The sequence below is a fragment of the Telmatherina bonti genome (genome assembly GCF_933228915.1).
Source record: "Telmatherina bonti genome assembly, chromosome: 9".
NCBI lineage: Eukaryota > Metazoa > Chordata > Actinopteri > Atheriniformes > Telmatherinidae > Telmatherina > Telmatherina bonti.
This window is the reverse complement of record NC_136627.1, coordinates 4307758-4320113: the sequence shown is the minus strand read 5'-3', so window position 1 is coordinate 4320113 and position 12356 is coordinate 4307758. Positions and strand designations below refer to the sequence as shown.

The following is a 12356-nucleotide window of genomic DNA, read 5'->3' as shown; positions in this document are numbered from 1 at the left end:
GAAGAAGCTCTTCTCTGTAATTTCTGTGTCAGTAGTTTTTATGTTGAGTGTGTAACACCGTCATGGTTGAAAGCCTTCGGTGAAGGTGCAGAGGATCATTTCCTGCACGGTAAAAAAAACACGGTTTTACACTGTTTGTTTGATGGCAAGGACGTGTGTGACCTGCATCTGCGCTGATAGCAACTAGCTCAAATTAGCTTTCATACTGGTGTTAAAGACCCTCAAAACAGGGAAATCGTCAGCGGTCAGGGATGACACATGACAGACAACACAAGTCTCCGCAGTTGGTTTTAAAAGCTCTGAATTTTCTGTTTAATGATCAGGTTTTTCTTTTACAAACTGCTGACCAACAGCGTGATGGAGAACTGCAGGCATCACTACAGTTGCACTTTACAGCATCTCAAGTCCCTCCTGCCTCTCTCCCTCTGCAGCCATTATATAAATTACAGATTAAACTCACAAAACTAGGGTTCTCAGACATTACAAATTACACACAAATTATTATTTAATTCCCCAGAAATTAGTTACATACCTACATGCATTTTTCTATTTGGATGGATGCTATGTGTTTATGTTGTGTATTTAGCTTAGTTAATCACAAACAAATTAAAAACATCATTCACTCCCATCCCTCTCTACTCTGCCTCCTTGGTTCAGCCAAACCAGGTAATTATTATTTAGCAATTCTCTGAAGCTTGGATCCTTAGGCTGCCCTCAAGTGCATTCAATGAAGCCATGGCCAGCAAGAACTCAGAAAGCGAGATGTTAGAATCTTTAATCCAAAAACAAAACTGAGACAATAAAAAAAAATGTCACAATTTATGAAACATGTTTACCTTAGTGAGGGGGTTGTTGTGCTACGCTTCACACTGAATTACATACTTCATGCATCATATCCCATTGCATACATTATAAACACTCACCTTCCACTTTATCATGTCCACCTGGTATCAGGTTGGACCCTTCTTTTCTCCAGATCTATCTTAGTTCTTGGTGTGAAACATTACTCAGGGATTTGGCCACCATGAGAACCACAGTTCCACAACATCATAATGAGAATCTTCCATTCCATCTCATCACCATGAGAATCTCCCGTTCCACCTCATCACCATGAGAATCTCCCGTTCCACCTCATCATGATGAGAATCTCCCGTTCAAACTCATCATGTTGAGAATCTCCCGTTCCACCTCATCATGATGAGAATCTCCCGTTCAAACTCATCATGTTGAGAATCTCCCGTTCCACCTCATCATGATGAGAATCTCTCGTTCCACCTCATCATGATGAGAATCTCCCGTTCCACCTCATCACGATGAGAATCTCCCGTTCCACCTCATCATGATGAGAATCTCTCGTTCCACCTCATCATGATGAGAATCTCCCGTTCCACCTCATCATGATGAGAATCTCCCGTTCCACCTCATCATGATGAGAATCTCTCGTTCCACCTCATCATGATGAGAATCTCCCGTTCCACCTCATCATGATGAGAATCTCCCGTTCCACCTCATCATGATGAGAATCTCCCGTTCCACCTCATCATGATGAGAATCTCTCGTTCCACCTCATTACCATGAGAATCTCCCGTTCCACCTCATCATGATGAGAATCTCCCGTTCCACCACATCATGATGAGAATCTCCCGTTCCACCTCATCATGATGAGAATCTCTCGTTCCACCTCATTACCATGAGAATCTCCCGTTCCACCTCATCATGATGAGAATCTCCCGTTCCACCTCATCATGTTGAGAATCTCCCGTTCCACCTCATCATGAGAATCTCCCGTTCCACCTCATCATGATGAGAATCTCCCGTTCCACCTCATCATGATGAGAATCTCCCGTTCCACCTCATCATGATGAGAATCTCCCGTTCCACCTCATCATGATGAGAATCTCTCGTTCCACCTCATCATGATGAGAATCTCTCGTTCCACCTCATCATGATGAGAATCTCCCGTTCCACCTCATCATGATGAGAATCTCCCGTTCCACCTCATCATGATGAGAATCTCTCGTTCCACCTCATCATGATGAGAATCTCCCGTTCCACCTCATCACCATGAGAATCTCCCGTTCCACCTCATCACCATGAGAATCTCCCGTTCCACCTCATCATGATGAGAATCTCCCGTTCCACCTCATCATGATGAGAATCTCTCGTTCCACCTCATCATGATGAGAATCTCCCGTTCCACCTCATCACCATGAGAATCTCCCGTTCCACCTCATCACCATGAGAATCTCCCGTTCCACCTCATCATGATGAGAATCTCCCGTTCCACCTCATCATGATGAGAATCTCCCGTTCCACCTCATCATGAGAATCTCCCGTTCCACCTCATCATGAGAATCTCCCGTTCCACCTCATCATGAGAATCTCCCGTTCCACCTCATCATGATGAGAATCTCTCGTTCCACCTCATCATGAGAATCTCCCGTTCCACCTCATCATGATGAGAATCTCTCGTTCCACCTCATCACCATGAGAATCTCTCGTTCCACCTCATCACCATGAGAATCTCTCGTTCCACCTCATCATCATGAGAATCTCCCGTTCCACCTCATCATCATGAGAATCTCCCGTTCCACCAGAAAAGCCAAATACTAATAGTTTCTTTTCAACTGTGAGACATATCTGAGCATTATGAGAAACAAACATAACAGGAGGTTAAAACAAATATAAAATAAACCTGAAAACAATAGGAACAGAAGATAAGAGCAAAATGAATGAGAACAACATTAAGAACTTTAACAAGATAATGTGATTAAATAAAATTAAATAAAACTAGAAAAGCACTCGGAGAGCGCAAACCTCCACCAAGGGCCACAGTTAGAAAGTTCCTGGATCCAAACGGTGATCTGGATCAACACCAAAATTAAATCAGTTCTTCATTTTCCATAACTTTTTGTGTTTTCTTGAACACAAACAGATAAATAAACAGATAAAAGTCTGTAAAAACATAACCTCCTTATTATAGGTAATAATAGGGCCCGATCAATATGGATTTTTTTGAGGCCGATGCCGATTTATGACATTTGGCAGAAAAAATTCAGATAACTGATTAATCACCTGATTAATATAAAAGTTTATAATGAATAAAATAACTTATTTTTTGATCCTTTATTGCCCAGAGCAACAGTATAAGTTACATGCTGAACATTTTACTGTTCCATAATATTTTGTCCTTTAGTACTTGTTTAACTTTACAGCAGGGAGGAATTTAAATACAAAAACATGCAACAAGTCATTAAACCTCTGGCTAGCAGCTGTTCTAATTAATTTATCTTTAGATGAATGACGTGTATACTGTATGTAAGCCAGTTGCCAGAAACTTGAGAGTTGTCAACAGCTGAAGATGTTCCAGAATTCCATGGTACCAGCAAATATGTTGATCAAACACTGGTCCCAGTTCAGTATATAGACGTAATTGCACAGCTAAATCTGCTTTTTGGCCAGGAAATCCTTATGGTCCCTAAAAACTCGCCTCATCCCGATCCTCCCCATTGCCATAATCTTCAAGTGTGTCGCTGCAACATTTATATGTTTACTCAGTAATTACACTAATTGCAACAGACTCTAACACAATTACCTTACCAATAAGTACCGTAGTCTGTATGATCATACTGTGCACATATTTTAGCAATAAATCTGTCAGTTTTAAAACAGCTTTGTCTATAATATTCCAGGCTTCCGTGTTTTTTATGAGGATACGTTGTCTCTTCAGCGGTGCTGCTGGTTTTCTCTCTCCAAAATGCTTTTCTATGCAAAGTTGCCACAACGGTACACACTTTATTCCATCAAGTTTATTTTAAATAAATACAAAATTTCTGCAGAAAAGTACCTGCACAACTTTCAGGCCCTATTTTGTGTGTCAGAAAGCCTTATAGATGAGAACTCCGGACGTTATGATAATTCCTTCTGCTAGAAATAAAAGCATCTGCACTTTCATGTTGAAATCATTTCCTGTCAAAAACTTACTGGGTTTTATGTCTTTATGGGATTTCTAATGTGAATCTGGGATCTGTCCCTGGATTCTTCTGGGACTCCATTCATATGATTCCTTTACTCATTCCTGTGACTACTTTGCTGATTCCTGGGACTGCTTTGCTGATTACTAGATGAATATGGCTGCTATTCTGGTTTTTCTCTTAAGTTTATGTAGTTTTCTATCAGAAGATTATAACTGTTTCCATTGACTGTTTTCCAGGTGAATTTCCATTTTAGCCTCATAATCTGACAACTGAGGCTGTCCTGAAAACTTTACATCTGCATGCTGACTGGGATTAAAACGTCTACATACAGGTTTACTGATCAAAAATAGAAAAATGGGGTTATAAGGGTTAAATCCTCTTTCTGATGCTCACGTCGTTTTCACATTGTCCATATAAATGGTGGCTGATTAGATGTGTGTGTTAACAAGCAGGAACTGGTGGAGCTTGTAAAGTGGGTGTTTATGCCCCCTTTAGTAGATTATTTTAGATGTGGTTGTTCACATCAGCAGTTATTATTTGTTTTTTGTGTGGAATCAGTTTCTATCCTCATACATGAATCATCACCAGATGATTTTACTGGTCATGCTTCCATATTCCAGTTTGTTTTAATGCAGAGTGAGATGCTAATAGTCTTTTCAAGGACAGCTCTTGTAGTTTACTGGAACCATTTCCTGAAGTAATGGATAAGACCTTGTAGCGCCTTCTGGAGCCTGTGAGGATAGCTCTCCTCCACACCGGAAAGGCCCCTTGCACTCAGAAGGCATCCAGGTGTCGGTGTCCTCATGTCCCTGTGTGCCACGGTTCAGTGGTGTCACCGATCGACGGGTTTGCGAATGTTTTTTGTGTGAATGCATTGACAGATTGGAGTGTGAGGATCTGGCGCTTGAAAGGACGTCCCTTAGGACTCAGCATTTTGCTGCATGACAAGCTCATGTAGGTAATGACAAGGAAACTGGCTTGGGTGTCGAGAAGCGAGGGCCTACCGGAGCAGAACCCAAGAGCTGAAATGATATCATCCCAGCCTGTGAGTTTCTCACCAGAACTCACTGTTTATATAACATTAAAATAAACCATTACTTAGTATACACAGCCAGTTTGATCTTGTGTTTTTACTCACCACCCATCCCAGTTTCATCAGTGAGAACATCTTACCTCCATGTTCATCTCTTTGCAGATTCAGCTCCTTTCCAAGTGCAGCCTGGCAGATAATGGCTGTTTTGTTCAGTGGTAGATCTGCCTAAAGTACATAACATGAATTATTCATGTGCAGAAGATTGCTCTGGAAAGTAATTGCAGGGTAAACAGTTTGCTGAGCTGAAGACACACGTTAGGGGGGGTCCTTGTCCATGTAACACTGCATAGTTTGTGCATGTGCGATGTTTTATTGATGCAAATGTCCTGACCTCACTCGCGTTAGGAGTCACCAATCTGATGAAATCTTTCCCATGCTTCATTTAACCACTATGAGGAAATACCACTGACATGCAAGAAACCATCAACACTCCTGCTGTCTCATTTCCTGTCTGCTTGGTGCTGCACTTAAACTGCACAACACAATTCTCTTCAGCCCCGTGCGGCGTGTTGTTGAACACTTTGACTGCTCATGCAGGTAAACACAATGGCTGCTAATGGAGAGAAGATGTCACAGGGTACGGCACACTTTCCTCCCGTATGGAGCCCCATCTGAATCTGGCTCCATCCTCACACCGTTAGCCTGTTAAGAAGTTTTCTGCTGACTACTAGAAGAACTTCTGGTTGACCCCTGCAACACATTTCCAAGCCAGTGAAGCTTCTTTTTGATTGTGAAGCCATGCTTATTCAAGGATATAATGTGCACAGCACAGACATGAGTGGGACGACGCAAGGATGAGGGCTTTTAGATCAATGTGCCTCCCTGGAGAGCAGCTGACTTTTTGCACTAACAATAGTCGAGCAACAGTGATTTTTTTTGCAGAGGAGGTTCAAACACATCGACTCTCCACGAAGTGCAAGGAAAGACAAGCAATCCAAGCTGTTTGAGGACATGGGAGGAAACACGAGCAGCTAAATGCTATGTCGCTGGAAGCCTGTCTGAAACTTTCAGGTCATGCGTGGTTTATCTCCTTGTTGAAGACGTAGACAAACTTTGTTTCCCTGAAGGTGATGCTTTTGTCTTCTTCTTAGCTCATTTCAGTTTTTTCTTTCTTAATCAACAACGAAATGCATCCACAACGACGGCCGTGTCCGTCTCTACTGGTCTGGATGGGTTTAAACTGGATACTGGATGAGTCTGCTTTCCTACGTTCCTGTTACCATAGAGAAAGAAAAACTTATCCAAAGGATGTCGCGTTGATGTGGCTTCTATTTTAAACCTGATAAAATTCCCAGTGAGCGGGTCTGAACAAATAAAACGAGAATCTAACTCAGATTTTTATAGTTTTTATTAAAGGTCTAGTAGGTAATGTTGCTGAGAGCCATGTTCCTCTGGTTCCACAGAGCGTTAGCCCAGTTAAACTCGGCTAAACTAAGACTCATTTCCTCCACGTGAGCAAGATTTATTATCATCACTTGTGTGAAGCTGCGGTGACATGCGATAGTGTCGTTGTGTGTGTTAAAGCTGGGGTTGGTAATGTTACTTAGAGACATGTTCCTCTGGGTGAAGCGGTTCCTCGTCCTGATAGTAGTCTATACATTCTGTAATCATGAACAATAAGAAATATAGTTAGACCCCTCAGTTTACTGTAAATCTGTAAAAACTCTGACCAATCCAAACGTTCCGACCCAAATGGAGTTGTTCAGTTCTTATATTTCGTAGTTTCTTCTCCCGGCTCCCCTCCTCCCCCTCCAGCAGCGCATACCTGATAGCCACACCCTGCATATAAACAGTGTGTTACGATGAAAATACAAAGTAGTGAAGAAGAAACTCGGAAGGCAAACATGGCTGAGAAAATGCAGGAAGGATTTCCAGACCCGGCTCGGTTTATTTGCCTCCTCCTGCTAAACAACCTAGAAAGAGAAAATCGTTGGTGGAAAAAGCTGCGAATTAAAAAGCCTCGGATCACGCAAGGAGCAGAACCAGAGGGGGAGGAGCCAAGGCGGGGGGGGGGGGGGGGGGGCACGTCAAGGGGAGGAGCCAATGCAGGGGGAGGGGTCACACCAGGGGGATGGGCCAAGGCAGGGGAGGAGCCAACACAGTGGGAGGAGCCAAGACAGGACTCCGCTTTCACGTCTTGCTAGCTCCCCAACATTACCTACCGCAGCTTTAAGGCTGAGTTCATCATAAATGATAAAACTAATCTGACATCGTCCTGTATTTGGGACGTAGTTCCTACACAGTACTCTGGCTTCCGTCTTCCGTCCATGTTATCCTAATCGGTCACTTCTAGGAGGAGGTTGTTTGTCTTTCTGTTGAACTGGTGAGCTGTCCAGATGTACCTGCCTCTGGCTTGCCAACTGCTGGGATAGACTCCAGTTTCCCTGCGACCCTGAGCTGGACTAAAATGGGATGGATGGAAATTATTGTGCTCTGTCAACTCACCAGCTATTCTTTCTGTGTCACGGTGCATCAGCTGCTAAATCTTTGGTTATGTTACCTTGACAGAGTCCGGCCTGGTCCAGTGTTCTCCCAGAATCCCTGGAATCTCCTGACGCTGCGGTCCAACCTACCGGAAGCTGTGTTCTGGTTTTAGCTGGGAACTACAGAAATGTTCAGATCTTGATAATTCTTCACTCTTCTGGCCTTTCGTCGGACGTCCAGAATAATGCAGCCTGGCTGGAACTCCTGGCTCTTCCCTCTGAAGTCCGCTTTGGCTGTGGACCCAGTCATGTTCTGGTTCGGTTTGTAGTACAAAGGCTTCTTTGAGCAGAGACACCACCTCTGCCGTGGTGGAAAGGCTTGTATCCTCAGAGAATCCTATCATTACCTCCACCACCCTGGACGTTATATGTTAGACAATGTTGGTTTGTTTGTCTGCCTGTCTGCAACAAAACTCAAAAAGTTATGGACAGATTTTAGTTTGAGAAAATCTCAAATGAAAGAAGGAACAGGTGACTAGATTTAGAGGTTTTCTGGATCATTCTTTGCTTAACATTGGCTTGGTGGAGGTCTGCGCTCTGATTAAGTCCTTATATTTTTATGCCATGACAGGGGCTTCAGGCCTTCTTGTTTATTTGTTTATTTATTTATTATACAGCGTCACAACAAGAAAATGATGCTCTGGCTACCGCATTATGCCAAACATATTCACATACCAATTTGAGACTTCTCTTGTTACTCAGGTGTCATTATTTATTATTGAATTGTTTCATTTCTGGATTCTAGGAATAATGCTGCTCCTGTGAAAAGAAAGTGAAGAGAGGAGAAAAGAGACAAAGATGCAAAAGATGTCGGAAAAATAAGACAACCTGCTGCTCTTCTTTCATATTGCACAGATTGGAGCTCATGCTAGCAGCGCTACAACCGTTCACGCTCTATGTGTGGCCACTTCTTAGCTTGCTTTAGCATGCTGAGCTAACAGCAGTTGTGTTTGAGTCATGGAAGAATATTTTCTTGGGGGCATCCCAACTGTCCAAACATGTGCCATAAATCCCAGGAACACTTGTTCTAAAGATTAGGTCACAATGATGTTGGTGAAGGTTAACTGTGCGCTGCAGAGTAACCAACTCTGCAGGAGCTACTCACTATCTCCAGTATAGGATGTACTGAGAGATCACCCAAATTCTCTTGATATGATTGTATTGCAGGATTCATGTTCACAGCTGATGTTGCTGTGAAAACACTGCAAGTGAAACCTTTTGCGTGTTTTTTCCCTCCGTTTTTAACATTGTAGTTAGACTTTGATTAAATGAGAGCTTATAATAACAATTTAAATGTAGATAAATATTTGTATTTACTGTTTGATATGTCCTGTGCTTCCTTTAGATGCTGGACAAGCTCAGAGATCGATGGACCACCACTGGTTTATGGGACAAACTGGAGGGACAGAAAACTGTCATCACTGAGCCCCGTGGTGGAGGCAAAGGGGATTTTGATGAGCTGCTTCAAACCTACTATGATGCCATCAAATACTGTGAGGGTAGAGGTAAGACTGCCAAGCATCGTCAGACTGACCGCATCCCTTCAACCCAAGCAGTAACCTCCAGCGGAAAAAAGTGAAGCCGATGTGGAAGTGCATAAAACTGCAGTTCCCCCTTCATCCACTAGGGGCTGCAAAACAGAGCAAATCCCCATAGACTCCCATGTTAAAAAGATCAACTTCACAGCAGAAATAAACATGTTTGCAGCAGAAATAAACATGTTTACAGCAGGAATAAACATGTTTACAGCAGGAATAAACATGTTTACAGCAGAAATAAACATGTTTACAGCAGGAATAAACATGTTTGCAGCAGGAATAAACATGTTTGCAGCAGAAATAACCACGTTTACAGCAGGAATAAACATGTTTACAGCAGAAATAAACATGTTTACAGCAGGAATAAACATGTTTGCAGCAGGAATAAACATGTTTGCAGCAGGAATAAACATGTTTGCAGCAGAAATAAACATGTTTACAGCAGGAATAAACATGTTTGCAGCAGGAATAAACATGTTTGCAGCAGAAATAAACACGTTTACAGCTCCACCTCTTTGCCCATGACTGTATTCGGCACGCGTGACGTTGACAAGATGTAACGGAGGCTCCGCCTATCTTTTCCATGCAGTCTCTGCTTGTAACCTATGAAGCAGTGAAACTTATCGAGTTACATCTGAAACATGCAGCTGCAGCTGAACTCTGCGTTATTAATTACGCACAGCTTTGTGTGCAGACATAAACTGCTGTTCTTTTGTTCTAGATGGTGCATTGCTCATCGCCGTGTGCAGGGGGAAGGTCAGCGAAGGGCTGGACTTTACAGATGACAACGCCAGAGCCGTGGTCACCATAGGAATTCCCTTCCCAAACATTAAAGACCTGCAGGTAGGTAGAGCCTGAAGGTGTCTGTTAAATGGTTAACCTCAACGCATGGAAGCTGGGAAGAAATACTACAGTACAACTACATTACCGTGGCTTTTCTCCTCAATTCAGCTCAGCTTTATTTACACGGAACCCGTTCACAACAAAGTTCGGTATTTTCATTAGCAAATTAAAATAAATTTAACCTCAAATGAAACATTTAACGGACACATTCCAGTTGAATCCAATTCATTGTAGTGTAATAAAACAAATCCATTATGATCCACCATGAATCCAGTTTACTGTGTTCATATCAACCAGGTTATAGTAATATTAACCGCGCTACGGCAGCCAGATTGGATCAAATCTTTTACTTTGAGCCGATCCTCCGTACAGAGCTTCACGCTGAGACACTGGAGAGGAAAAGCTCCCCTTTAAAGAGTCAGTGGTCTTTAATTCAGTTCAGCTTTATTTGTATATCCTCACTTAACAGTGTCATCTGAGGACACTTTACACACACATCATTTCCAGCCAGTTCAGAATAAAAAAAACCTCGTCAAGGAAAACCAACGTATTGCATCGAGTCTTGACTTGGATCCAATCCTCCATCCTGCACGAGGCGACAGTGGGAAGGAAAAAACTCCTCTGCAGCAGGAAGGAAAAACGTCCGTCTTCAGGGAAGACGACCATCTGCCTGGACTGGTTGGGGTGGAGAGGACAGAGAGACCAGCATGCACTGCTGCTTTTCTCCAGGAAGACCTGCATGGAGAGGAGAAACATGTTCATGATGTCATATGTTTCTGCATGGAAGATGAGGAGCAGAGAGATGAAGAGGAAGAGCTCAGTGCATCATGGGATGTCCCTCAGCAGTCTTCTGGCAGGAAGTGTCCTGGTCAGGACTGGACGGTTTGGTTTGGTAAATCCTGATCTCTGGAGCAGGAATGGTGGACATCCAGCTGTTTGTCTCCCCTCTTCTTCTTCAAACAACAATAAATGCAGCTTATGTTTTAACTGCAGCTGTTGCTGCTTTGTTCTTACTGCTGACTCACACAGGAGGGGATCATTCTTCCAACCAGATTGGGAGGATTTGGACCACAATGTCCTAATCAAGTAGAACGGGTCAGATATTCTGGCATCCTTCCCAGTTTGGTCTGGAATTGCAAAAAAGCATTCCAACTGGTACCATCCCATACCGAGCCAGACTCGTTAATGGAAACAGAGAGAACCTGAACCTGAAGCTGAGCTCCACTGTACTGGAAAACTCTTTACTGGGAAGGAAAACCCCAGCAGAACCAGAACCAGGAAGGAGAGAAGAGGACTGTGGCTCCGTTCTGCCCCACGGCGTTCCCGGGGTACCTGGACAGCTTTAGAAAAATGTCCAAAAATGAATAAGCAAGCAGATTTTCCAGGTTCAGATCTAACTAATGGAACAGATGAAGGTCCAGTTTAGCACTAAGGAAGTACTGGGTCATTACTGGGATCCATTATTTCTCTCTACTGGTTGATCTAAAGGCATTCCTGTATGTTCTTCATCACCGCTGATTTAAAACTTGTTTGCTTTGAACACAGAGAGGTACGATCAGCTGATGGAGCTTACTTTAACTGGTTTGACTGGTTCATTTCCTCAGAAAGAAAGTCAGTCCTGGGACATTTCTGATAAAACTGTTAGTACGATCGGACTTTCATCGCCTCTTGGTTTGACTCCGATCTGAAGACAAGCTGATGAAGAAGAAGATAAAAGACAAACGTTGAGGCGCTCACACAAACCAAACCAAATAAAAGCTTCCCTTTTTGGTGATCCGTGAAAAAAAATCCCAAAGCGATGTTGCTGCGCCTGCCCCGTCCTTAGCAGATAAAGCTGACCTTTCAGTACGATGCCCCCCCCCCCCCCCCCCCCGCCGCCTCCATCTTCTCCTCCCCTTTACTCATCCTCCTGTCAGAGCACGATGAAGCCTTCACTAACCTGTGTTGTCAGTGCAGGAAGACGTGTGGCTGATTGAAGCTGTGCAGACCCTTTCACCTTCGCTGTCAGCGCTCAGGTCATCGCTTCCTCCTTGCTTTCTGCTGTTAGCAAACGTTGGACTCGCTCGGATCACAAGTTCAGAATCTGGACCTGAAGAGCCAACAGCAGAAATCCCACCATCCACACTGGGCACATGGTTAAATTCCCATCATGCTATAAGTGCAGACTGGAGATATTTATTGACGTTTCACCCAGACCAGTGAAATCCATGAGTAGTTCCCATAGCTGTAGTGTCCATGCACAGCACAGGACATGCTTGACAGGACAGATGGGTTACTGCATGAGAGGAAAGGTCTCGATCTCTGTGTGAGGTGTTTTCTGATCAGGTTTTACTGAGGATTAGCCGTTTACCTTCCCTAACCCTTCTATATATTTAGTCAGGTTTAGTTTTTACTTCTTTAAACTTTGGAGATTATTTCAGCT

At 43.3% G+C, this 12356-nt stretch overlaps 1 protein-coding gene across 1 annotated transcript in view; it reads left to right on the top strand.

The window, feature by feature from the left end:
- Positions 1 to 12356, top strand: part of brip1 (BRCA1 interacting helicase 1) — a gene marked incomplete at both ends in the record, with an annotated part of 79686 nt that overhangs the window by 49144 nt on the left and 18186 nt on the right. Inside the window, 2 exons of the mRNA XM_079246644.1 lie at positions 8899 to 9058; positions 9813 to 9934. Coding sequence (XP_079102770.1) covers positions 8899 to 9058; positions 9813 to 9934 — 282 coding nt within the window. The remainder of the gene's footprint in view (positions 1 to 8898; positions 9059 to 9812; positions 9935 to 12356) is intronic.